General features: G+C 33.1%; 4 protein-coding genes, 1 long non-coding RNA gene and 1 other non-coding gene across 7 annotated transcripts; 2 read left to right on the top strand and 4 right to left on the bottom strand.

The window, feature by feature from the left end:
* Positions 1-1,778: 1,778 nt before the first annotated feature.
* Positions 1,779-5,172, bottom strand: LOC7492008 (ER lumen protein-retaining receptor). The gene is made up of 6 exons (XM_002300132.4): positions 4,901-5,172; positions 2,940-3,205; positions 2,612-2,727; positions 2,289-2,362; positions 2,132-2,195; positions 1,779-2,051 (listed from the first exon to the last, which is right to left on the bottom strand). Exons 1-6 carry the CDS (start codon positions 4,989-4,991, stop codon positions 2,015-2,017), a joined length of 648 nt encoding a protein of 215 aa, XP_002300168.1. The 5' UTR covers positions 4,992-5,172; the 3' UTR covers positions 1,779-2,014.
* A 2,505-nt stretch (positions 5,173-7,677) lies between these two features.
* On the bottom strand, positions 7,678-9,945 carry LOC7461661 (PLASMODESMATA CALLOSE-BINDING PROTEIN 3). Its single transcript, XM_024594905.1, has 3 exons — positions 9,471-9,945; positions 9,345-9,378; positions 7,678-8,205 (listed from the first exon to the last, which is right to left on the bottom strand). Exons 1-3 carry the CDS (start codon positions 9,799-9,801, stop codon positions 7,992-7,994), a joined length of 579 nt encoding a protein of 192 aa, XP_024450673.1. The 5' UTR covers positions 9,802-9,945; the 3' UTR covers positions 7,678-7,991.
* Positions 9,946-10,265: 320 nt separating this feature from the next.
* On the bottom strand, positions 10,266-10,347 carry TRNAS-GCU (transfer RNA serine (anticodon GCU)). Its single transcript has one exon. It is a non-coding gene; the product is annotated as a tRNA-Ser (tRNA).
* A 610-nt stretch (positions 10,348-10,957) lies between these two features.
* On the bottom strand, positions 10,958-15,384 carry LOC7461662 (ubiquitin carboxyl-terminal hydrolase 2). Of its 2 annotated transcripts, none has more exons than XM_024588753.2 (3): positions 15,113-15,384; positions 11,899-14,684; positions 10,958-11,548 (listed from the first exon to the last, which is right to left on the bottom strand). In XM_024588753.2, the coding sequence occupies exons 2-3, from the start codon at positions 14,676-14,678 to the stop codon at positions 11,305-11,307; spliced, it is 3,024 nt and encodes a 1,007-aa protein (XP_024444521.2). In that variant the 5' UTR covers positions 14,679-14,684; positions 15,113-15,384; the 3' UTR covers positions 10,958-11,304. The 2 variants fall into 2 exon arrangements, with proteins under 2 accessions (XP_024444521.2, XP_024444517.2); XM_024588749.2 differs by having other exon boundaries at positions 11,899-14,719; positions 15,113-15,248.
* A 4,052-nt stretch (positions 15,385-19,436) lies between these two features.
* Positions 19,437-20,017, top strand: LOC127904231 (uncharacterized). The gene is made up of 2 exons (XR_008057164.1): positions 19,437-19,549; positions 19,653-20,017. It is a non-coding gene; the product is annotated as an uncharacterized LOC127904231 (long non-coding RNA).
* Positions 20,018-24,592: 4,575 nt separating this feature from the next.
* On the top strand, positions 24,593-25,357 carry LOC18095229 (uncharacterized). The gene is made up of 3 exons (XM_006369742.3): positions 24,593-24,761; positions 24,865-24,970; positions 25,056-25,357. Exons 1-3 carry the CDS (start codon positions 24,755-24,757, stop codon positions 25,150-25,152), a joined length of 210 nt encoding a protein of 69 aa, XP_006369804.1. The 5' UTR covers positions 24,593-24,754; the 3' UTR covers positions 25,153-25,357.
* Positions 25,358-27,221: the final 1,864 nt, after the last annotated feature.

Below are 27,221 nucleotides of genomic sequence, written 5' to 3'. Positions count from 1 at the left end.
ATTATAATCCCAATGAAGTCCATAACCCAGTTCACAGGTTTGACGTGCTAGCCTAGGTCACCCGATTCACATGTTTGACGAGTTTACCCATTGATCGAATATGGTTTTTTTTGTTTTTGGTTTTTTAATTGTTTTTAATTTTTTTTAATTTTTATTTTTTCATTCAATATAGGATTGGTTGAGAAATAGATTGTATGGTTGACTCTTGTTTGCTTTCTATAATGATAATTATCTCAAATAAATGTTTATTTTTAGATTGGTGCTCAATTTGTAAGTATCTATTTTTATCACATAATTAAATAAAAATAATTTATAAAAAAGTCATCAAATCCAATAGAGTTCATGACCCGGGTCGCGGGGGGATCAAGGTCGATCCAATCTGTCGTTGTCTCAATATTAAAAAAAAATTGAAGTATTTTTTTAAAGCTAACTCATGTTTTTACTGATAATAAAAGTTGCATTTAGACCCATGAAATCGATTGATTTAAGTCGAGCTAGCTCCCACGTGGTTTAATTGGGAATTCGGTTTCATAATTGGTTTCGTTTCGCTTTCTATAAGGTTATTGCGATCTCAAAAAATACCTCGGTATTGAGTCGGTGTTCGATTTTGCGATCGTCTATTTTTGTTATCATAAAGTTAAATAAAAAATAATTTTTTAAAAAAATTATAATCTCAGTGGAGTCCATAATCTGATTCATGGGTTTGACGTGCTAGCTCAAGTTACTCAATTCATATGTTTGACAGGTTTACCCACCGACCATATATTGTTTTTGGTCTTTTATCTTCTTCTTTTTTCAATTTTGTTCTTCAATATTGGTTTGGTTAGGAAATAGTCTGTATAGTTTATTTTTGTTTATTTTCTATAGGGTTATCACAATCTCAAATAAATATGTATTTTAGGGTTGATGTTCAATTTTGCAAGAATCTATTTTTATTATATAACTAGATAAAAAAAAGTTTATAAAAACGGTTATTAAACTGAATAGAGTTCAAGACCCAGGTCGCGAGGGGACCGAGGTTGATCTAATCTGTTGTTGTCTTGATATTTTTTTTAAGTTGTCTTCTTAAAGTTTTTAAAAAGTTAAATCATGTTTTTACCGATCATTTGAGTTACCCATGGATTCATAAAATTGATCAATTTAAGTCGGGCCACCTCCTATATAGTTTAATTGAAAGCCTGAGTTAGGTGAAGAGTTGGTACGAGAGGTTTTAAGATTGATCCACTTGACTAAATTTAAATGTGACACTATTAAAAAAAACTCTTCATACTCTTAACATTTTTTTTTATCAAATGGACCACACGGGTTGATAGACCAGTAAGGAGTTATATTAGGTTGATCAAACAAAGATGAGCTCGAGGAATTTTGTCACTACTGATGGTGAAGTTGATATACCCATGTTGATTCAAGGAGCGGTGAGCCACAAAGAGAGCACGATTTCCCCAATTATCAACGATGAAGGGTAATTATTAAATAGTTTTTTGAAATTCATTTGCAAATAAGAGTTATTGTAAAACTGTTCAGGTCTTCATGCATATTTTTAACTTGCAAATGCATTAATGCCTCAAGGATGTTTGAGGTCTCTTGTTGGCAACAGATCACCACATTTTTCAAGTATTAAATTGGGAGTCCACTTATATCTTGCAGTGCTGGGTCTGTTTGACAATCCGAACCTCAAATAAGAAGAAGCTGGGAGAATAGACAACAGGATGAAGTAATCAACTCGGAGCTCAAAAAGAGACCCGAAGAGTTTCTGGTAGAATTGAGACAGCTTAATCTTCCATAAACATGGATATAATAATCAATGCATTCAGTTTTTCTTCCATTGTAGAATGGTTCAATGTCATTTACTAGTGATTTTGCTACATATATGTTGTGTTCTAAAACTACTAATGTTGTGGCTTAAAATGCCATACTGAAGCAAACACAAACAGGATAAATTCAAGGGAAATAGAAGTTACAACCAAAATGCATAGCTAGTTTAGTCCAATAAAAGCATATTCCAAGCGCTTTCTCAAGCTGGTAACTCAAGCCTCACATTGTTTTTCCAACTGCAACACGAAAATAAAATGTCATTTTCTATAATCATCAGCACAAGGCTGGAAGCTTTTCCTAAAGTTTAAAGACTAACCTCTGGAAATAATAATAGAAGAAGTCAGCATACAATAATGTCTGAACAGTTCCTGCTATCCAAGCTGCGATGAAATTTAGACAGCGAAATATTAGTAAATTTTTTTTATAGGGATAAGCCTCCAAATGCACATGGGACTGTACTGAGGATGACATACTTATCCAATGGACATAGTGTGGCTCTGTAAAGTAGCGATAAACCCAGTTTAATATGTACAATGCTCTGTATGCGCTGCAGCAAATAAGAGTAACAAGGTTAACAGGGGTTTTAAAGTGCAGCAAGTATGCAGAACATGAAGTTATAAACGTACTCAGCTTTCCTAGCAACACAAGAAAAATAAACAAAGAAACGACATTAACATACGACAACATTATGGTAATCAAGATTCAAAATTGAGGAAGAAAGAACTCTCACTGTAACATACAAAAATACCTTATTGACCTAAGATAAAAACTACAAAGATTATGCAATAAGAAATACCCTAGGAGAAAGACATATTGTCCTGTCAGGTTGTCAATATTTCTTGTCCTCTGCAACAGTACTAGTTGAGGAAGTATGGCAACAGCTTCCAGATACAAGGAGAATGTCCATGTTACCTGGAGAACCATATTTCAAGATGCATCAAAGTCACAATACGGCCAATAAGAATAGCATAGGCCCAATCACTCTTAAAAGCATATGCACGCACACAGATGTATGTAGGCATATATGTCTGTATGTGTGCATGCATCACATTGCTGTTAACATCTTGGACAAACAATACATGAACTGAAGCATTCCAAATAATTAGATGGAAAGACATTGTTACCTCTCTGAAGGTAAATTTTTCATGTATTAGCAAGGCCAAAATTAGGCAGGGCAGCACAAGAAATAAATGCCGAAAGGTGTCATGGTCCTTGTCATAAGATCTCCGAACCAACTTGTGGCGTCGAATATACCAGACAATAGAGAATGAGCTTCCCAGGAATATCAATTTCATCACGGTATTATAAAATGAGACATAATGAGTGAATATGTCTAAGTAGCGAGTGGCAAAAACAAGAGCATAGAGTTCCTGAGTCTTTAGAGAAATGCCTGCAAATAACACAGGGAAGTCAAAAGTCTATGACTAACAATTTGAAAGAGAGAACTCCTACTTCACAGAGCTATTAAAAGGTCAAAAGAGGATGTGTCTGGTTGAATGAAAAGGCTCACGAACCCATTCGTTTGGCTATTAATTATGCAACACGATAATTTAGATATGTGTTTGGGTGTGCATGACAACATGGGGCAAAACACTGTTACTTGCAAAATCCTGTTTTAAAAGCATGACCAACATATATAGCAACCTCTTTAGAAGAATTCCTCAGTCTAACCACACAAGCACAATCATGATCGAGCTAGGAAATGGCTCCAGGGAGTAGGTGACTTAATAACTCAACCCATCCACTCCTAGTGAAAACAAGAAAGCAAGAAAAACCATTTCAAATCATATTGCTAGTTCTGTCAGATGGTCCTCAACCAGCAATTTATTCCATCATAACCATTTCGAATCATATTGCTAGTTCTGTCAGATGGACCTCAACCAGCAATTTATTCCCATCATAACAACCTACAATTAAAGCATAGTTCAGTTGCCAAACTCTCTGATATTTTTCCTAATTGATGTATCCCTCAAGAGGAAGAAATTTCTTAACATCTTTTGCAATCCTATGTATGAAAACAAGAGAACAGGAGGACATACCAAACAAACATAACAACAATAACCAGCTATTTCATCGCTAAAACTAAGCAAAATTATGTGCAGAAATACAATTGAGTTCGAAATGTGGACTAAAACAAAATTCAATCAAAAGAAGGCTTGTTGCTCACTGTAGCAAAATAAAATGAACATTATCACTGATAAGCAAAACATCTTCCAACCATCACCTTCACCCTACTGCTTTCTAACCACAGTGCAATTACCTGAATCAATATGTAATTCTGCCATGGCAATACATTTTAATGACCTCTCTTAAATCTCAAGCTATTCCAATCTGATGAACTTCTTTCTCTTTCACATTGAAATAAAAACCTCTCACTTCATTTCACTGTTTATCTCATGCCATATCTTCTTCCACGACCCCTGCTATTACTAGATTCAGTCTAAGATTACACTCAGGGACGACATAGTCCCATGTCATCATAATTTCTCAATTGTTTCTAGTTACAGTTTTACTTGCATTGTAACCCTAAATGCTATCATACAAAAACTTTGCTAAACATTACATAAACATCAGGAAACAACGTTCACAAACAGAACTTCTTTCAATTACGAAGCTCAATGCATATTCCCTACGGAAAAGCTGTTTGCAATAGAGGGTTCAACTATTTTCTCTATGTTCGTAAGCTGTTATTAATCATTCATGCTAATACATTCTCTCTCTAATATACCATACACCTACACCACCAACATGATAAAAACTATTCATATTATCTAACCAACAGAAGACATAACCAAAAGAACTCATAAAATGCATTCAAATCAAGCACAATACTCCTCTCCATATCTCTCTATTAACCAAAAAAAGAACCCATTTTGAGTCAATAAAACCAAACAAAATCCCATAACTACTTTCACCTACAATAACCCATTTCACCGAAATACAAACCCATCTTGAAAAAAAAGCGGAAACCCATTTGTCATTTACAATAAAGATGCAAACTTTATAGCAAAATACACACTTTAAAACAAACCCATTAACCAAAACACACCCAAAAACAGAAAAAATCAAAACTTCTAATACATACCAGCACATGATTTGATGGTGTGGATCTTAAGGAGCAAAACAAGGACACTAGCCAGATGGGTCATGTCCCCTACTAATCTGAATATATTCATTATTTTTCTTTATATATATTTGTATATAAAGTAGTGGGGTTTTCTTTTTCTGGGTTTTGTTTGGATCAAACGGATAATGTTTTGTGTTCAAAGATCTGCTGCAGCTCCTGTTTTTTGCAGATCTCTCCGATTGTCTTACAAGAGAAAGAATTTTTTGGCCTTTTTTTATTTTTTATTAACTAATTTAATTTCTTTTTATGGTAATATAATTTTAATGGGCCCCGGACTCTTACAGGTATGGGCCCAACATTGATGGGCCTTTGCCCTACTTAGATATGAGGCTCCTTGGTAGACGACATGTCGCGTAATTGGCATGTCAAGTTTTGTTTCCATCAACTTCTCTTTCGTGAATGGACGACCAGTCAGTAATTATGATATGCTGCCAATAGACCTCATGGTCACGTAACCCTTATTAAGTTATGCTTCGTGTATGATTGATTTAGAGGTGTGATTGGTTTTTTTTTTAAAAAAAGTATAAATTACACCTTATAAAAATAAAAATAAAAATATTTTTTATATGGATTTCATAAAAAAAAAATCAATCATATCTTTATCTTAAATACCTTTTTAGTTCCTTTTCGTACAGTCAAATTGTGTTTTTAAAAATTTTTAATTTATTTTTAGTTTTAAATTAGTTTTTTTAGTGTTTTTGGATTATTTTAATATACTGATATCAAGAATAAATTTTAAAAATAAAAAATATTTTTAATTTATTTTCAAATAAAAAATACTTTAAAAAACATTATCTAGTACATCTCCAAACAAGTCTAAGTCAAAAACTAAGTGATGCTCCAATGGACCTACTTACATGTTCTTAGCCTAATTTGTTTAAGCCTTAATCTTCTGTTCCCCCAATTCTTTTCTCAATTTAGTTCATGTGATTACTTTTGCTTGCACACTATATAATACACTAGTATATTAATTTGCGCTCCGCAACTGATTAATATTATTTTTTTAATGTAAAAAAATATTAAAAACATAAAAAACGTTTTAAGTGCCTTGGGTCAGACAGTCATGATAGACCCAAGCGTCTTGGGTCTGGCAGCCGTTCCAATCTAAGTGACTTGGGTCTGACACCCAAGTAATTTAGGTCTTGCTTGTTTGTCAAACCCAAGTAAATATGTGTTCAGTGCAACTTTTTGAATTTAAAAATAATAAAACAATATTAAAATAATAAAATACCCCCCATAATTACAAAATATTATACAAAAACAATGTGAAAGAACAAAAAATACCCCCATATAAAAAGCTTATTTTTATCTTTTTTAAGGTCAAATATGTATTTTAACTATTTAACAATTTGTGAAATGTCAAAAAACCCCTTGACAACACGTCTTAGTTTTGTTAAACTTGGGGGGTAGAATAATATTTTTACTATGTAAATACTCATGAAAAGACTAGCATACCCCCGTTGAAATGTTTAATGACCAATGTACCTATGAAAAATACTGAAATACCCCCATAACTAGGGCTTCAATTTTTTCAACCAAAGGGCAAAATAAATAATTTAATTTTATGTGAAAAGACAACATTAGCCCCATCTCAAGCTCTTAGAGCTGGGAAAATCCAACAACTTTTAGATTAAAAAATAAAAAATACAAAGTGAAAAATACTAAAACACCCCTTATGGTCCTCTTAATTACACAAAATATCCATATAAAAATACCAAAATACCCCTAAAAGCAAAACTTCTTTTTGTGTTTTCTAAGGCTCAAAGTGTTATTTGACTGTACTTGGAAATTGAAAAACCCTGAATATCCTTATGGAAGAAAGCCAAAGACATTTTCTCGGCTTGTGAAAATATAAGAACTTGAAAGTGAAACTATTATTATAATCCACAATAAAATATCTCTTTAATCTATATGATTTCTCTACCTCATTTAGCTTTTGTTATAATCTTCTTAATAACATTTCTGGTAATGTTTTTATCTGATAGTTTTTAGCTGCCACATAGTATATTTCTCTAAATTTTCTTTCACTGCGGATTGTTACGCATGGTTGAAATGAGATCTGTATAATGTTGATAAGAATGTGACTCCATGGTTGGTCGCTGCTTGGTATCCTCCTTTGGACAGCACATTCAAGGCCAATACAGAGAAGCAGAAAGTATGAGAGTGGAGATGGAGGACTTGCTGTCACGGCAGTTTTGTAGCATTTAAATGATTGTTTATATATATACTCAGTGAATGCACTTACTGGAACACAAGTGTTTCTTTCCTTTTGCCTGTGTGCAAGACCTCATCAATTCTAGCTGATCATAAATATATCGAGTTCATCCATGTTGTAGGCCATAATTTGAAAAGAAAATGGCCTACGCATCTTTAAGCATTTCCTTGTCGATGATGTGAAGTTGCGAGTTAGGAGTTGGGTGCTCGAGGATAGATAGATAGATTCATTGTATTCCAACTCTTATAATATATTGTAATTGCATTGACGTTCTGTTTTTAATATATCACAATATGTGGTTAGAAAATCATATGCTGGTTAGAAATATATTGTAATATATTGTAATATATCACTCTTATAATATATTGTAATTGCATTGACGTTCTGTTTTTAATATATCACAATATGTGGTTAGAAAATCATATGCTGGAGCAGATAAATTGTTTAAGTGGGATACAAGTTCCAGCTCAAGCAAGAAGATATCTAAAATCATAAGCCAACTAACGCAGCTGCAGGTTCATGCGAAAAAATGATTAAAAGGGCTGCATTTGCCGGAGAATTGGGTGTATGCAACCCACCTCTACTTGATATAAGCCACTGTTTAATGGTAGCATTCAGGAAACAAAGATTATGGTCTGGCTCCCATTGCAGGCAAGCCACCTTAGTACTTGTAGTGTTTGGCTGTTTGCTGGATGGTTTGGTTTTGGTATGGATACAAAAATGGAAATCTAATATCAGATTAGGAGCGGAATTTCCTTCTGGATAATGTATTTAGCTAAAAAATTAAGCGCAACCAGCTCTGCTTTCGCCATATTGCAGCTCTGGCTTGAATGACTACATGGGCCGAAATGTGAATGAGAAAACAAGCAAATGGCACAGAAGCAGTAAGGTTACAGTGACCATAAACCCTAAAGAAGCTTTAGAATTGTCCGGCAGTGGAGTCATTCCAGGGTTCAGTCCGGTGGTGCCACCACTGGATGGCGGTGTTTGAAAGTTGGGGTTAGCGGCTGGTGTAGTGCTTGTAGTGGTACCAGTCCCTCCGGCAGTGCTGGAGATTCAAATGATTTATGCAGTTAGTCACTTGAACAACTTTCTTGAACTAAAATGAAAGACAGAATAGCGAACCAAGAGAATCCAAACAAACTCACTGTATTCTCTGACATGCATTGAGTTTGTTCACCGAAAAAGATTAACCTGAGTTGTCAGAATTGTATACTGTCTGTTATTTTCCCAATTATTTCTCCATTGGCACTGTTTTCTCAAATAAATTTTAGAAGTGTTCTAATTTGAAAAAACTCTCCACGATTTACCTAACTAGTGTTAACTTAGCATCATTTCTCTTTCACAGAGTTCAGAAGCAATACAAGTTCTTAGCATAGCATCAGATTCAGATACCATTACGCAACAGAAGTTCTGGCTGCCTTTCAAACATGGTCCAGCCTCTAATGAAGATGCAGGAGTAAAAACTCTCGAACATTGTAACTACTACTTAGCAGGTTACCATTGCCCCTATAAAGGGCAACCTGGCCTGTCTGTAGACAGAATCATGCATCATGGGGCAGACAAATTTTGCACAATTACAGCTAACAGCTGAATGAAGCACTCTATTCCTAGGTGTTTGACTCAGCCTCTTATCTCTAGGCCCTAGGGTTCTGTCCACTATATATAGTGGATACAGGGCTAATCTAACTGTTCAAAACAATGAAGGGTATTGTCCTGTCAAAATATTTGACAGAGCCAGGGATTGGTAACAGTGTCTATTCGCCCTTATTTGCAAGAGGTGCATGGAGGAAATGAAATGTGCATAATAATGCGTACCATACTCAAAAAACTATTTATGGGTCTAATTTTTCTGATGTAGCTAAATAATAGAAGGAACCCTTGACGTGAAGATGAAGTTATGCTTAGTTATCAGATTTAATCCATTTATTAACTATATTTTTAGGAACTTAGATTTTGTATTAGTACTCTTTGCTCCTTTATGTTTGATCACAAATCTGAAATCACCCATCCACCATGGCATGCTTTAGGAAGCACTGATGCCTCATGAACCTAAACAACAAATTACTCAAACCCTATTTTAAGCATCTTAAAAATCTAAAAAACTCATAAAATTCAAAAGAAAATATTCTGTAAAATTAAGAAGGGCCAAAGAAAGATTGGTCATATGATTCATTTCAAGCATACCTTAGAGAAGATGGATACATACAAGATCCATAACCTACAGCTCGAAAACCAAGAAAAGTCAAGCCACAATATATAAGAGTAATGCCATACTAGAGAGGAAAAAAGAAGAAGTGGGGGGGACTCAACTGGGATCGCTTTTTGAAGCACTAGCAGTGCCAGAGAAGTCACAAGAGCCAGGAGCCATGGCTTTCCTTTGAAAGTAACTATTGAATGCATAAGAAGCATGAGCCTGAATTGTGTTAGGCAAGAAACACAGCCCACTAGACTGTATTGGAGTACAGTCAGCACCAGAAGCACATGCATAGTCAAGTGCAGTTTGCAAGGCTTGGGTACTTGCATCACTCCTTGCCACGCACCAGGTCCCTTCCACCACCACCGCTGGCAAAAAGACTGCACTCCCAAGAATGTGAATTGCAAAGAAGACAAAGAACAGTTTGTTAGAGAGTACTTTTGCCATGGAGGAGACTAGCTAGAGTGCGTTATAGGGTGGTGGGTTTAGAGAATATGTGGTGTGTTTAGTTTGTAGAGCAAGGGAGAGATGGAGAAAGAGGAGAGTGGGAGCTGGATTCTTTGTCTTTTTCTTTGCTTCTTTTGGGCTTTGCTTCTTTTTCTTTTTGCTGTCTATCTATTTATATAAGAACATTTTGTTTTGAACGCTAGCTGTTGAAGGAATTTAATGTACGTCGTGAGTAAATGAATACATCAATCATGAAATGCATCTAAAAAGTGGTATGAAAATCGAAGGTAGAGTGAGTCCATTTTACAATTACTTGCCTTGGATTACAAGGCTGATGACCAGCATATGAGGGGAAAGATGGAAGGGTTTCAACGATACATAAGATTTGTCTAGAAGATATTCCAGGTGCAAAATCAAGGTCTTTAAGGCTCTAGCAAATATTTAAGGGAAAAAAAAAAACAATTCGTCGCCTGAGAGATTCGAACTCTCGCGGGGAAACCCCATGTACTTAGCAGGCACACGCCTTAACCACTCGGCCAAAGCGACTTTGGTGATGTACGCAAGAGAAAAGGAATTAAATAAGATTACTATTATGACAAATTAGATCCCTTTACCATACAGAGTGATAGTTTTGTAGCGAATGATCCGTTGTAACAGTTTAAAGACATTTCCTTAAAATCATGTCATCTCTGGCAAAAGTCAACTGCATAAAAATAATGTCTAGTAAGAGAGTCTAAAAAAATTATGGATCGATTGGGAATTCAGAAAATCATTAGTATCGTGCTTTTTTTTCTCCTTTTTGTAGAGGAATTATCACATTCTTTGTTGTTGTTTTTGTTTTTAATAGCTACAAGTGACTCTTTTTTTTATTCCACTCACAAAGCTGCCAAGTTGTGCCATTCGCCCTTATCTCCCCCCAGGCACAATGAAAACAAGCTGTCTCTGAAGCTAACCTCAGTTCTGATCAATTCTTGCAGCCTGGTATAGCAATGTAATTGGTATTACATATAAATCCATAACTAGGCGAGGACTGCCTTTTACTAGACCAGCAATGAAGGGGAAGAAGAAGACACCATCACATGCTACAAAGATTTAGCCAATATTGCAAAGAATCCATACTATAGAAAATTGCTATGACGTGAAAGGGAGATAAAGAGACTCGTAACATGATTCTTTTTTCCCCTCGAAAAGACATATCTCAGCTGATAATAGTACAGCAAACAATCAAAAGAATTACCAAGCCCAATATTCCAGAAAACATTCAGATTCTAGTAACTACAAGTCCCTGGACAATGGGACACGAAAGAAAATGGAGAAATAATATTTTCTCATGATGTAATTTTATAATGTACGTATTAGAGCTAATTGCATGTCAAAAATTTGGGTATCAGGATATGAGGTAATGGTTGTTGTACACTCTCACTTCTTCTCAAGTTGTGTTTCGCTCCCTCCCCTTGGGGGTTTGCTGTGTACCTCCAATTGAGGAATCACATGGAAAACAAATCAATTTGATATTTTCTCATAAAATAATAAATAAGCATCGCAACGAAGAACTTCTTCCAGAGAAACCTCTTGCACATGGGCGTCACTGGCGTAATACCACACAGAACCCCCTTGTTCTTTGTCAGCCCTGCCTTTGCCCCTCGCATCTCCCCTGACATATGCAATGTAGTGACCTCCCCTCATTGTTCCTGAATGCTCCACCACCCCAAGCAGTCGATACACGTAACTCTGTGTGTCAACACACCTGTAAATGCTCAATGATGTGACAATTGTAGTTAATTACATGACAATTTTCATTGCAAAACAAAGTTCACGTGGGGAAAATTTAATTCAGGAATCAAATCAAGCATAAGAAACTCATTCATTCTCACAAATCCTGCATTTGAAATGTAACTAGAATTCACATCGAAATTCACTTTGGCCATTGAAAACACGATCGCCAAAGCAAGTGCATATGTTAGACCCCCAAGAGAAAAATAGCTCTATTTATAGCTTATCTTAACATCACAAATACTTAACGAGATGAAAAAACAATGGGACTATAACATCAAATTATTTATAGTCAAATCAAAGATAGTTCTGAGTGATAGGCACCTGGGATCCATATAAGGTCTAAGATCAAGTACATCTCGGAAGTTAACATGGCCATTCAATTTACTTAAACGACCACGAGCATCTTGACTGAACCTCTTCAAATGAACCGTTAGAATAGGTGGTGCTTTATCAATAAGGACCCTCTTAGTTGCATCCCTCTTTACATTCAGTTTTTTTAAAGTTTTATCCCCATCTTCATTTACATCTGATTCACAATTGCCAGGGAAGTTGCAGTCAGTCTGCTCATCTTTAGCCATGGTATATCCAGTACTGCTTGTCTCATCAACACTACAAGAATCAACAGGTGGACCACTCAAAGTTTCTCGATTACATGATTCATAGCAACCAGAACTATGCGATACATTCATCTCATATTTCCTTTCTTCACTTTGAGAAATAAATGGTTCCATCTCTGTCTGAACAATTTCAGCATGTATGAATTTCTTATTTGAGCAGCCATTACCTGAAACAAAGACTTCAGGTGTGGAGTTGCAAAGGTTATTAGGGATCGCATCTCCATCCTCAAAGCTTCCGACCTCCGTGGAGCATGAGATGTTCTTGTCTAAACTCACTGAATCACTTTGTATTTGAGTCTCATCTCCATTTATTGAAGCTTTTGGAGATATTTTAGATTGCTTGTTCTTTGCATCCAACCTTTGCTCTCGCAGGATATTTGAACAGTTCTCACATTCCCAAGCATTATCATTTGAGAGAAGTTCTGGCTTTATAAAAAGGGCCAAACAACTCTCTAAAGACACTGGAGAATCAGAATCATCAACTTCATCCGGATCAGACTCACTGCTAATTCCTGCAATAAAACTTGGTAAAGCAACCTCATTACCTAATGAGGGCCCTGCAACAGGTGCTGCAGAAACCTCAGGCTCATTGAACAAGTCACCAATGCCATCAAATTCCGCTTCATCTTGTCCGCAGCCCACAAAAGATGAGCCAGCCTCAGATTCCCCTTTCATAATCTCCCTGTCAGTAAAGCCCTCTTCTTTGTATGGAAGCAAAAGAACTTCCGAGCTTTGAACCTGTAATGGAACCTCCTCTTCCCAAGGATTGACAGAAGAAGATTCTGGTTTTTTATTTGGCTCCCCATCAATTGAAGAAGCCTGGCAAGTCTCTGTCAAGTCATCATTGGGAATATTAACTTTGTCTCCACATTGCTGACCTGCTGCAAGAACATTGTTTTCTTTAGCAAAATCATGCTCTGATGTAGTTTCTGCTCCAATATAATCCATCCAGAAGTCATCAAATGAACTTGCTATTTGCTCCATTGTAGTCTCAACAGCTTGCTTACTATCAGATTCAATAACAGCAGCCAAATTCTGTGAAACTTCGCCCCTTTCATCGACCGCAGTAGTTGGGGCAGTGGAACCTGGTGCTGGAATGTTATCTGAAGAAGCTACTGTGTTTTCTGTGAGAGGCACAGCTGACTGTGTTTGGCATGGAGAATCACTCTGGACTGATGGTTTTGAAACACTTTGAGCTGGCATTGAATCTGTATTTCTGTTAATCTTAGGCTGAACCTTTCCCCCTCTCTTTGGAGGCAGCTTCGTTTTCTTTGCTTGAGAGACCGGTTGGACTTTTTTAGTTGGAGGTTTCTTAGTTGGAACTGGAAGTGAGAGATCTAGAAACGGCTCATGCACGGTTGAGGAGTGCCCGCATTCTACACAACAAACAGTGCTAGAAATCAGCCCCCCAAAAGCAGAATCCACAAATGTAGGACCATGTTTTGGAGGAATGCCATCTTCCTCAGAAGCATTTCTTCGCTTTCTAACAGTCAACTCTTCAGTAGACAGCCCATCAAGTAAGCAGTGCAGCAATTCATGACTATCTTGCTGCTGATACCCCCTAAATTGGGGAGCCTTGGAACAGACTGACCCAAAAAAGGATTTCGGATTGATTACATTCCTAAAACCAGTCTCAGCTTTTAGATCAGTGAATAGCTTCTTTAAAGAACTTGATAAAGGTCCAAAAGATGCCTCTTCACTTGAGAAGTGGTCATGCAACTTGTTCATAGCTAGAAGATTCTGCATGACTGAATTAAAGAAGCAAGTGTTCCCAAGATTAACCAAGCCTCTCACCACATGACCACTTCTTCCCTCTAAGCCAATTGTCATGGTGCCTTCTGCATTAAGTTCACTAATAATACTGCCTCTTCCAAACCACACATCCTCAACATCCGCCGATGACTCTTTAGACGATTGCGCCTTGATCATATTTACAACCTCAAACACTGCATCTTTTTTCTCACCATTTTCCCCTGTTTTCTCAGCAGGAATTAGAGTATTGCACGGGAAGCACCATCGAAGTTGAGGGTTTTCCCATTGGAAGACCAAAGGATGACGGTTCTGCTTGGAATGACGAACTGCATGGCTCTGAGAAGTTGTTGGCAAGCCAATTCCTCCACATGCTAAATGCCCACATTCTAAACAAACCCAAATGGCTTTTGACTCTGACTTTGAATCAACCGAACCACTTCCTTTCTTCTTAACTTGTTTACCCTTCCCCTTAGCCCCCTTCCTATCACCAACAGCTTCTCGACAATCCTCACACCTAAAAGAATCCGAAGAACTAATTTTCTCTGACAATTTGTTTGCATCAAAACCCTTGTCAAAGTGAGGACACAATTTTCTCTCTTTCACTACTGTAACCCCATCAACATCTTCAACATTGAGATTTGTTTGTTGAGGCACACTCTTGGGAGAATGGCCAGCAACCCGCTTCTCTTTCTGCAGTGGCCGAGTCTTTTTCTTATTAGCCCTTTTCCCCATTGGTCCCTAAAAGCAATCCATTAAAATAAAAACATTGAACACTACCAAAACAAACCAACAATTCAAAGACCAACACCATAACAGTCAACAACAGCCCAAATTGAACCAGACAATACTATAAAACCAATCCACCATACCACAGACAACTTGAATAACAATTTCAAACATCAAAGAACAGAAACAAAAAAGATAACTCTAAGAAAATAAACCAATAAGCAAAAAACAGCCATCCATCTAAATTCACTATCCACTAATAAAAATCCTAATTTTGAAGAGAACCCAGATGAGGATTTGGATTAAACAGTGCAAAGCAAGAATCTTTTCGAGTAAAACATTACAAGTTAAACAAGAGCTAATAATACCAAGCCTAATCAAATACAGCGTAAAAGCTAAAACCCAGAAAAGAAAAGACAGATAGAGAAGTAGGGATTTACCTCAAAACCAGTAGAGGAAAAAGAGGGACAGAGATTCAAATAATAAATTTTATTTGTGTAAATAATTGAGGGGTTCCTGAGGAAAATTGATTGGGATTCAATAGGAAAGAAGAGAGACAGAGTACGAAAGAGAAAGGGTTGTGTTTGGTGGCACCCTTTGGTCTCGTAGGAAAACTGTACTGCTGCTTGCCTTGGCGCTACAGGAAAACAAGAGGAGTTGAGGGTGAAAGTGAAAATAACAGAGGTATTTGGGGGGAAATCGAGAATGCTAGGGTTTGCTTTTACCTCTCAAAAATAGGACTACAGTTTTTTTTTTTAACAAACATTTATTGCAAGCATTTAAGGTGCACAGGCTGAGATTTGAGGGCTAGCCCTTGGTGGGCTATACTGTACTCCTGGTACCACATATTGTGTATACTAAGACTATCGCGTGGTTTTTTTAAAATAATTAAATTATTTTATTTTAAATTAATATTTTTTTATTTTATTTTTCATCACTTCAATATAATAATGTCAAAAATAAAATAAAATAAATATTATTTTAATATATTTTCAAATAAATATTTTTAGAAAAATAATTGTTGTTACAATATCAAATACTATCTAATTTATTTCATGTACTACAGTACATAATTAAACGTTTTTTTCAATGTTTACCATCAATTTTTTTTTATTGAAAACTAAAAATTTTATATGTATATTTAATAAAATAAAATAAGAATTATATATACTAGTAAATAATAATAAATATGTTGATTCCAACTAAAAAAACCTTTGTTGCTTCGAAATTATAAAATAAAGATGTTAATTAGATGAATCAATGAATATTAAAAAATAACACAAATCAAATTTTACTTTTGGATAAATTATAACAAAACCCCTCAATTATTATTAAATTATAAATATTGTCTAAAAGTTTAAAGAGTTGATATATAAATCCTCTATGTTTAAATAGATATTATAAAATCTTTTTTTATAGTTTTTAAAACCATTCCCTCAAACAAATTATTAAAATGTTTTGACAAATTGAATCAACTCGAGCCAACCATGATTAATCAATAAAATCCAAGATTTAGGGCATGAGAACGTGATAACCTCATGAAATCTATACTGAAACAAATCAGGAAAGTCAATCATAATAAACCAAATATTGAAAGTAAAAACTTGATAAAAGATGACAAGTAGTAGAAGTTTAGTTGATACCTGAAATTCCCTCACTGTCAACTTGGTTAAAAAGCATCACATTCCTGTGGGAAAAAACTCTGGATATGAATACAAACTTGTGAGAATTACCTTATTGAATTTTAATACCAGATGTTCATTAAAATCCAACAAAAGAATGTGAAGAAGAAGAAGAATAATAATAATTTTGATAAAAGAATTCATAAACAGGAAACATGCATCTGGTTCTTTGCGTAGCAAATTTTGATTTGATTATTTTTTTTTGATAAAAACTGAACCGAACCGAAAATAATCACTTCTAAATACACCTGCGCTTCGTTGTACGAGGAAGAACCTCTAACCAAACAAAGCATAAGTTGCAAAACTAATAAGTATGCAAGCATATCACATTACTCATAACTATATAATACAGATACAAATGACATACAAACATCTAAACCCTGTAAAGTTTGTCTGATTTACTAAGAAACTTTAGGTTTGGTAACAACAACTCTAAACTATCCATCTAGCTCCCTCTCTTTAGCCCTTTCCTCCTCTTTTAACCAAACCTTCAAGAGCAAATAAATAAACAAACCCGTTAATTATTTTCAAAAATCAAGGAAACCAATTATTCAAACACAGAAATCAAGCACAAAAAGTAATTTAGTCAAGAAGTCAAACATTAAAAGCATACTTATTAGGCTGCCATCATGGTTGTTGCTGTCAATGTTGTTGGTGGAAGTTGGTATGGTTGAAATAAGGTTGTGCAGCGAAGGTCTCAAATGAAATTGGGACACCCCCAGACTATTTGCCCATTAACAACCTGGGGTGAAAAAATTGGGGAGGAAATTCAGGTTTGATTTTGTTAGCTGATTTATCTTGGTTGTTGATTTTATTTCATTTTGTTGAAGAACTTGCAGTTCACCTAAAATGGCGAAGATCTAAAATCCCCCACTCAAGAAACAAACTCTCTACAAACAAAATTTTGAGCAATCACTGTGAATTCTCAAATTCATTCACCAGTTATTTCTATAATGTATTGTTGATGCTTGCTTTTGATATCTTTTCTTTATGGAAGTAAGATCTTCTCCACAACGAACATGCCCATTCTCATAAAGCATTGAAAATTTTCGAACCCATGACCGAAATACTATCATTAATGGCATACACTGGAGTCAGGATTTCAAACAACACACTTTTTTTTTCCTTTTATAGTTGACATCTTCCGCTCTATGGTGGAAGAATCACCACCAGCACCACCATCCTTAGCAAGCCTCCTTTTTCTCTGCGGCTTTGTCTTCTCCATCTTCCTTCTCTTCTTTATAATACGTAGGTTTGACACCTTTTCCCCTCCTCTTTCTTCTTTTGGCCCAGGTTAGAAAAAGAAGGAGAACAATTGGACACCACCACGGCACCACCAGCATGATCTTCGCCCTCTCTCTGCCCTTTTTGTTCTTCGATGTGCCTCATAATTCTTTGATCTCTTCTCTTCTGTAAATTTAATCAATAAAGAAAATGGGTTAATGAAAAGATGTGATTTGAGGTGAAAAAAACTAAAAGAAAAATGAAGAAGATGTGATCAAGTAAAATCAACATATAGTTGGGTTTTTTTTTTTTAATTATACTTGAAACCATATTAAAAAATACTGGAGCAATTCACGGTGTTTTATAAAAAAAATTACATTAATGTATTCCCCCACATAATTTAACTTTTTTATTAATGTTTTCCTTTGATTTTTAAATTATAGAAAGTTTGATGTAATTAATTATTTTCTAATTAATGTAGTTAAAATCTATACCATACAATAATTATGTCCAAATAGGAACGTTTTATATTTGCTAATTTTCATAGAAAACTATTATTCACAAAATCTTTTAAATTTTCAAATTTATCCGTATAAATTAATTTCTATAATAGGATGAATATGAATATTTTTCACGTTTTAAGTCTGTTATTATAAATAGGTACGGAAGTATGCCCATGTAGACCAACCCAATACGCATTCTTGCCTTGTCTACCTCAAAATCTTATAGAGAACAGATCAAGGAACCATGGCTAAGCTCTCTTTCTCCCTCTCTGCTGCTCTCATTCTCCTTGTTGCCATGGCCTTTGTTATTGACACCTCACAAGTCAGTTTTCTTTCTCTCGCTTGTCAGCACTCTTTTTTTTTTCTATACGCATATAGTACACATGCACACGTATGTTTTCCCTTTGATTTTTTTTAATTACCATACTATTAATTAATTATTTCAGGCATGCTTTTAGTTTTTGATGTAATTAAATAAATGGGAGGGGGAGGCAAAAACCAAAAAAATAAAAATATACAAGGATGAATACTGAGTTAAACTAAAACAAACGGGGTTGTAAATAGAATAAGAAAACTTTTAAAGGGGCCCAATCAATTGAATGAACCCTTCAATTAAAGGGTCAAAATTAATTTCTAATTAAAGGGTCCATTTAAAATAAGTCATAAATTTAAGGGTTAAAAATAACTTTAGAAAACGTTTGAAGGGCCACAACCACCTCATGGCAAGCCGTACGCGCGCTCCTAGGGTTATCATTTTGTAATTTATATACTATTTATTTATTTATTTTGAATGAATTACAATAAATCTTAAGGTTTTATGAAATTATAGGTATCATTTAAAAATTTGAACATTTGACAAAAATCCCCACACGTTGAAATTTTCATATAGAAATCTCCTTTTGAACCCTACGATATCCCACCTACCCATATATACTTGTTATTTAGAAAAAAAAAGCAACACTTAAATTAAGAAATTTTGAAATTAGAGAAAGAATATTAAAAAGGAAACTCCAAAAAAAATTGAATGAAATTAAATAGTGAGCCTAACATTGTTCATCTACTAAAAAAGAACCATATCCCCTTTTTTTCCTTTATTTAGTTTTCAAATTATTTATTTAACTATTTTTTAATATTAATTAAGGGTATTTTGGGTGTGTCTATATATATATATAAGGGTAAAAGAAGGTTTTTGTAATATGTTTTTTTTTTTAATATAAAGGGTTTTTTTTTTTCAAATGTTCAAACCTTTAGGTGATCTTTATTATTTTACAATACCTCAAGGAGGTGTTGTAATTTACCCATTTATTTTTGTATCATAAATATTACAATTGGAATATTTTAGGAGAAGAAGAAGTCTTGAATAATAGGGTTTTTTTTATTCAATTAATTAAATCTTAATTTCATACTAACATATTTGATTGATTTTGATGTAAATAGGCCGGCGGCGAGGGATCTGTTAAATTGCAAGGTATGCTCTCCATTCTCACAAGGTTTTGAAAAGTTGATCTACATTCTTATGATCTGCTTACTTACCTAATAATAACGATGATTCAAAAACATATGATTCCCAGATTGCCCAGAAGCCTGCGATGTCCGATGCTCAGCAACCTCACACAAGAGTGCATGCACTTTCTTCTGCAACTATTGCTGCAAAAAATGCTTGTGTGTTCCCTCAGGCACATACGGTCACAAGGATGAGTGTCCATGCTACAGAGATATGAAAACACAAGAGGGCAAACCCAAGTGCCCATGAAGCGGAAACGGCAGCCAACCAAACAAGTTTTCTTTGTTAGGTTGTGATTTGATCACAGATTAAATTAATTTCTCCACAGATATGCTTGTAAAATCGATGGAATTGTCTTTTAAGACATTGAAATATTTTAAGTTATAATTTTAAAAATAAATTTATTATTAATAATATTAGCTCTTATATTCCTGTGGAGATGTCAATATTATTTGATCGCCTATGTTTTATTTTTCTCAAAATCACTCTTATTACAAAAATAGATATTTTTGTGTCCTTTTATTTTTAAGATTTTAGAAGACACGAATAAAAAATATCTTTCAGATTATGATAATCCTTTTTAATTTCTTGTTTTAGATATATACTAGTTGTGTACTCGCGCTAAGTTGCAGGCCGAAATATTTTTTTACGTAAAAAATAATGTTGAGGTGCCGCAAAGACATTTTAAAATTGAAAGAAAAACTTGCGACCTGGGTATAGACCTGATTGGGTCAAATAAGGTTGTTTTTATTTTAATTAGATGAAAAAAAAAAGACAATGCAAACAAATGGATCAAATTTAAAAAAAAAATGATCATGATAATCTGATAAAAAAACATTTTTTTCATAAGAAGACAATTGATGTAGCTCAATTTTCAGCCAGTTAAATATGAAAAGATAAAATTGGATAAAAAAGACAAAAAAATAAAATTCTAGGTCAACCTTGAGTTAGCATAACAAATCTATATTCCAAGTAATAAGAGTCGAGCAAACCTGAGTTAACCCGTTAAACTCGTGGTCCAAGTCATGAGATTGAAATAACCCGATAAAAAAGAAAATCACTAAGCCTATTTTTTTTGTTTTTTTTTAAAAACTCAATATCAAATGATGAAAGCTGCAAATAAAATGAGTAAAAAAAACATGTGTCAACATGCATTAACTTTTCAAATCCATGACCTCAATATTAGACCAGAAACACCCTATTTGGAAATACCTCAAAGCCCAATTGCCAACTAATTAAATGTTGAAGGATAAAATTAAGAAAAAAAATTCAATTATTCAAAAGGAACCAAAACAAAAAATAGCAATTAAAAGAATGAGGATAAAAGTTAAAATAAAAAAATGAATTTCATTTTTTATTGAAGGGTGAAATTGAAAAGAAAAATCAATTTAACAAAAAAAAACAATCAAAAGAATACTGATCAAAATTGAAATAAAAAATAAAAGCAAATTTTTTATTGAAGGGTGAAATTGAAATGAAAAATCAATTGGGATTGAATGATAAAATTGAAAAAAAAATATATCACAAATTAAGATTGAATGATGAAATTGAAAATAAATTGAAAATTTATAAAAAGACCAATAACAACAATTAGAAATCAAAAGAAGGACCGAATGGCCAATGTTATTTTCTAGGGGAGGAGAAGAAAAAAAAGGCCACCGACATCGCACCACCCTTCCGAAGCTGCCATAGTGCCATGTTTTGTCCCAAAAAAAGAGGATGTTGTGATGATTCCAATAGTATGATAAAAACAGTTTTTTTACCGCCAAGAGACGCCGCATACGCCACCAAAAAAGCGTAAGCACCTCCTACACGAATCAACTACCTTTTGTTTTTATAATTATATTTTATATTTAATAAATTATCAAATTGTCATTCATCCAACCTAATCATAACGGAAAAACCACTATGAAAATAGAAAAAATACCTTTGGACGCTAATTTATAATTTTTGCTTTTAAAGGTATTTTGGTTGTTTCCCTGTGCTTTTAAAATGTGAAAAGGCTTATTTATCTCCAATCAATCTGATAGTGATTAATGGACTTTATAAAAAGACCTCGTTGCCTCCAATAGTCAATTTAATAATTTTTGGTGGGGAGGATAAAATTGTCATTATATAATTTCAGTTAACAATACCTCTAAGTTTGTATGAACATTGTTTTCCCAAGACATATTAGTTTTGGCTAATTCAAGTAATTCATTTGAGAGTTATTCTTAATAACAATAAAAATATTTAAATTAATGAAATTTCATTTTCTTTTTGTTTTCAATATTGAAATAGATTTAAGTAATAACTAGATTATTGGTTTGCGCTTCATTGTAGGCTAGATTAAATTTATTTTAACATAAAAAAATTTTAAGCATTGCTAATGTTTTTTTCTAATAGGAATTTTTTTTTAAATCGTTTGATGATTGACCTGATATGATATGGTCGACTTGACAAGTCCAAAGGCAATTCAGATGACCGATAAAAACATAATTTGACTCAAAATAAATATTCAAGATTAGATTTACACACACACACACACATTAAGATAACAACATATTAGATCGATTCGAATCAAGCTAGGTTAACCAGCCAATTCGCATGTTAGGTTATGAGACCATGATAACCCCACCCCATATAAAGTAAATGAAAACAAATTATGAAGTTTAATTTCAAATAAATTCAATATTGAAGGATGAAATTGAAAAAAATGATCTGAGTCAACTCATGTTAACTTACCAAATTTGCGACCTAGGTCATGAGACCGAGATAACCTAATAGAAATAAAATTAAAACAAATTATGAAGCCCAACTTTTAATCACTCTAGTGTTGAGAGATGGAATTGAAAAAAATTGATTAAAAAAGAAAAAAAATGACTTTAGTCAACTTGATTTAACTCGCTAAACTTGTGACTTAAGTAGTGAGACGAGGATAACCTCAAAAAAAGCAAATCAAAATAAATCACAAAGCCTAATTTCCAATCAATTCAATGTTGAATGATGAAATTGAGAAGAATAGTCAATTAAGAAAGAGAAAAAAACTTAAGTCAATCGAGTTAACTCGTTAAACCCACAATTTAGGTCATGAAACTGAGAGGACCTCATAAAAAATAAATTGAAAAAAAAAACTATGAAGTTTAGTCCCAATAAACCTCATATTGAAGGATGAAAATGAAATTAAAATTGAAAAACCGATTACAAAAGGACATAAAAAAGACTCGAGTTAACTCGGGTTAACCTATGACTTGAGTCCATTAGACGAGAATAATCTCATATAAATCATTCTGAAACAAATAACAAAACCTAATTTTGAATCAATTCAATATTAAAATATGAAATTAAGAAAAAAAAATTAGTTAGGAAAAGGAAAAAAAACTCGAATCAACCCGTCAAACCTACAGTTTGAGTCATGAGACCAGTATAACCTCATAAAAAGTAAATTAAAAAAATAAAGCTTAATCTCCAATAAACCTAATATTAAAGGGTTAACTTGAAATTAAAAAAAAAAACCATATTGGGAAAAGGAAAAACAAAGGAAGGGAAAAGAAAACATTATTCAAGGGTCAAATAGATAGTACTAGATCATTCCCCGTGCTATGTTATGAGTCGGATGGAGTTTTTCTTAGACGTAAAAAAATATCCTAGTGTTTTTAATGTGTTTTTTAGTAGAAATTTTTTAAACTATATGAGAATTGACTTGGTTGACTTGGAAGGTCCAAAGACAATCTAGATGATCGATAAAAATTTAGTTTAACTAAAAATATTAAAATGACATATTTTTTAAATATTAAAATAACAACATATTAGATCAACTCAGGTTAACTTATCAAACCCATTACCAGGTCATGAGACCCTAATAACCCTATAAAAAACAAATAAAAAATATTAAATCCAATTCTCTTTCAACCTAATGTTGAAGAATGAATTTGAAAACAAAATTCAACTAAAAAATTAAGTCGAGTCAACCCGGGTTAACTTGCTAAAACTGGGTTATGAAACTGGAATAACCCTATAGAAATCAAATCAAAATAAATTATGACGCTCAATTCTCAATAATTCTAATATTGAAGGATGAAATTGAAACAAATTCAACTAAAAAAAGGATTTTAAAAAAACCCTAATCACCATGCTAACTCATAACCCTAGTCATAAAATTGTGATAACCTCATAGAAAAAAAAAGAAGCCCAATTCTCAATAAACTTAATGTTGAAGGATTAAATTAAAAAAAAATCAAATAAAAAAGGATAAAAAGTAATTCAAGTCAACTCGGGTTAACTTGCCAAACTCGAGTAAGGAGACTATGACATCTTTATATAAAGAATAAATAAATAAATTATAAAGTTCAATTCCCAATTAATCCAATGTTGAAGGTTGAAATTGAAAAAAAAAATTAAAAAAGAATAAAATAAACTCGAGTCAGCATGGCTAACTCGTAAAACTCATTATCTAAGTTATGAGACTATGATAACCACATAAAAAGAAAACTGAGAAATAATTATAAAGCTTAACTTCTAATCAACACAATATTGAAGGATGTAATTGAAAAAAAATAAATTAAAAAATGATAAAAAGTAAACCGAGTCAACACAATTAACTTATAAAACTCCAACTTGATTTATGATACTGTGATAACTTCATAGAAAATAAATTATAAAATACAATATCCAATAAATTCAATATTAAAGTATAAAATTAAAAAAACTAAATTTAAAATAAAAAATAAAAAATAAAATTTTTTTTAATAATTTTTGATGACCAAGTAAAAAAAAAACTGTCGCATTTTACCGTTCACGTTCATTGTTATAGTAAAAACACTAAGGCAAAATCTACTAACTAAAATATTTTTTTTTATTATTTGAATGTTCATTGATATAAAAAATGACAAGAACTTTTAATAATAATAATAATAATATTATTATTATTATTATTATTATTATTATTATTATTTTTATCCAATCATGAAATATCCACGCTCTCGATTCTCAACCACCTCTTTAAAAGAAAAAAAAAGCGCTCTCGATTCTCCACTTCCTTCCCTCTCTTCTAAATAATAATAATAATAAAAAAAATTCACATATTGTCGTTCTATTGCTCTTAGCTCTGCGTAGCAAAGTCTCTCTCTAACAAATCGGAAAACAGAATCTCTCCGTCTCCGCTGAAGAGCAACAGCAGCAGCAAGAATCATGACTCATATCCTTTTCATTTTTCTTATCTAATTTTAGATCTCTTGATTTTTCTTTTATTTCCCGCAGGTTTTTTTTTTTTAATTTTGTTTCTTTGATTCAATTTTCACGCGGAAATCAAAGAGAAAAAGATCGCGAGAGAGCTCAAGCTCGTGGCGGTAACAAAGTAAACAAAGGCAAGGATGACGGTTTGACTCATGAACAGCGTCGTGAAAGGTTGATCGGTTCCTCTAATTGTTTTTACATTTTTTTAAATTTAGTTTTGGTTAAATTTCAAGATTTTTTGCATTTATTTTTGTAGAGACGCGAAGGCGCTGCAAGAAAAGGCGGCGAAGAAGGCAGCACAGGCGGCGGGAGGGGAATCTTCGGGAGGAGGTAAAGGGAATAATAAGAAATAGAGAGAAGTTTGTTGTGTTTTAATCATGTGGTTTTGTGTTGATTACGGTTTGATGTGGATTTGATATTTGGTATGGATTATCATGTTTGTTTGGGTTGGAAATACACGTTCAATCTGTTTATTTGAGGTTTTTTTTAGTTTGATTTGGAGTTTTGAAGATCAGTTTTGAAAATTTTAATTGCTTGATTGGATCGGTTATCGATGAATTAGTTGTTTTTATTGAGTATAATTTTATGCATTTTAATTATTGAATCACGCAATTTTGGAGAGATGGATAATTACAGGCATAAATCCGTGTTCTACTGCTCCTTGTTGGTCAATTAGAGATGGAGATGTTGAAATTTAGTTAAGCTTAATAGTTGTGCTAGCCTTGATATGGCTAGAGTTGAAGAACGAAAAGATAGTGTTATTATATTGTATGGATGTTGGTTACGCTTTTAGGAAGGTTTAGGGCTGATGTAAAGGAAATTAGGGATTATGGAGATAAACATGTTAGTTAGACATTAGAAATATACTAAAACTGCTCAGCCTTTCACCGTAACAATTCACAGTGAAAGGCTGAAATGTTTCTTTTTTTTTTTTTTTTTCAAGCTGTTTTTTTCAAGTTATTTTTCTTTATTTTTTTTTTTTGATGCCTTTAGTTTTTTTTTCTTTGTTTTTTTTCTTTTAATAAATTTTGTTTTGTTTAATTTAGTTTAAGCTATTTTTTTTATTTTTTCTTTTTTGATGCCTTTAGCTTTTTTTTTTCTTTCTTTGTTTTTTTTCTTTTAATAAATTTTGTTTTATTTAATTTAGTTTGTTAATGTTAATATTTTTTAATTTAGTTATCAGACTTTTATGACATTAATCCCGGGTTTAACAGGTTAACTTGGTTTCACGAGTTAACCCGGATTTTTTTTCTTTTTAATTAATTTTTTTTCGTTTACTTTACTTTGTTAATGTTAAATTTCTTTCTATTTAGTTATCAGACTTTCATGACACATATCTCAGGTTTCACGGGTTAACTTGGTTTCACGGGTTAACCCAGTTAATTATGGATTAACCCGTTCATTTTTTTTTTGTTTTTTTATTTTGTTAATGTTAATTTGTTTTTATTTAGTTATCAGACTTTCATGACAAGGATCCCAGGTTTAACAGGTTAATCTGGTTTGACGAGTTAACCCGGAGTTTTTTTTTGTTTTTTTTGTTTTTAATTAATTTTTTTCGTTTACTTTAGTTTGTTAATGTTAAATTTCTTTCTATTTAGTTATCAGACTTTCATGACACATATCCCAGGTCTGACGGGTTAACCTGGTTTTACGGGTTAACCCAGTTAATTCTGGGTTAACCCATCCATTTTTATTTGTTTTTTTCTTTTGTTAATGTTAAAATTTTTTTATTTAGTTATCAGACTTTTATGACATGGATCTTGAGTTTAACTGGTTAACCTGGTTCGACAAGGTAACCCAAAGTTTTTTTTTTCTTTTTAATTAATTTTTTTTTGTTTAATTTAGTTTGTTAATGTTAAATTTCTTTCTATTTAATTATCAGACTTTCATGACACATATCCCGGGTTTGACTGGTTAACCTGGTTTCAAGGGTTAACTGAGTTAATTCTTGGTTAACCCATCAACTTTTTTTTTTTATTTAGTTATCAAACTTTCATGACATGAATCCCAAGTTTGATGGGTTAACCTGGTTTGAAGGGTTAACCCAGTTAATTCAGATTTTTTTTCTTCATTAATTTTTTTTTTCATGTTGGTTTTTTTTTCTTTTTTTCTTTTTAATTAATCTATTTAATTATCATACTTTTATGACACGATCTTGCAGCCATACCCACATCCAAGGCTCTTGGATTTGGTGTTGCAGTCAGACTCACTTAAACTTGAGTCATGTAAGTTTAATATTATCATTATTATTATTATAAATATTACTCTTGGGTCAAGCGTTGCAGTTAGACCCAAGGCTTTTGAGTATATCTTTGCAGAAAGACCTAACACTCTTAGATCTTAGCCTTTTTTATATTTTTTATGCAAGAAAAAAAAATTAACCCATGGGTATGCCTTTGTTTTTTTCCCTTTTCTTTTCCTT

The sequence above is a fragment of the Populus trichocarpa genome, chromosome 1, assembly GCF_000002775.5.
Source record: "Populus trichocarpa isolate Nisqually-1 chromosome 1, P.trichocarpa_v4.1, whole genome shotgun sequence".
NCBI lineage: Eukaryota > Viridiplantae > Streptophyta > Magnoliopsida > Malpighiales > Salicaceae > Populus > Populus trichocarpa.
Note: the sequence above shows the minus strand (reverse complement) of the source record. Positions and strands in the feature narration are given on the sequence as shown.

Coding starts and splice junctions, on each gene's coding strand:
- LOC7492008 (XM_002300132.4), bottom strand. CDS start 4,991: ATGAATATATTCAGATTAGTAGGGGACATGACCCATCTGGCTAGTGTC. Junction 3,206..4,900: donor CACCATCAAATCATGTGCTG/GTATGTATTAGA, acceptor TGTTATTTGCAG/GCATTTCTCTAAAGACTCAG. Junction 2,728..2,939: donor AAAAATTTACCTTCAGAGAG/GTAACAATGTCT, acceptor ATGGTTCTCCAG/GTAACATGGACATTCTCCTT.
- LOC7461661 (XM_024594905.1), bottom strand. CDS start 9,801: ATGGCAAAAGTACTCTCTAACAAACTGTTCTTTGTCTTCTTTGCAATT. Junction 9,379..9,470: donor TGCTTCAAAAAGCGATCCCA/GTTGAGTCCCCC, acceptor TTCGAGCTGTAG/GTTATGGATCTTGTATGTAT. Junction 8,206..9,344: donor ATGTATCCATCTTCTCTAAG/GTATGCTTGAAA, acceptor TTGAATCTCCAG/CACTGCCGGAGGGACTGGTA.
- LOC7461662 (XM_024588753.2), bottom strand. CDS start 14,678: ATGGGGAAAAGGGCTAATAAGAAAAAGACTCGGCCACTGCAGAAAGAG. Junction 11,549..11,898: donor AGACCTTATATGGATCCCAG/GTGCCTATCACT, acceptor GAGCATTTACAG/GTGTGTTGACACACAGAGTT.
- LOC18095229 (XM_006369742.3), top strand. Junction 24,971..25,055: donor CATGAACAGCGTCGTGAAAG/GTTGATCGGTTC, acceptor TTATTTTTGTAG/AGACGCGAAGGCGCTGCAAG.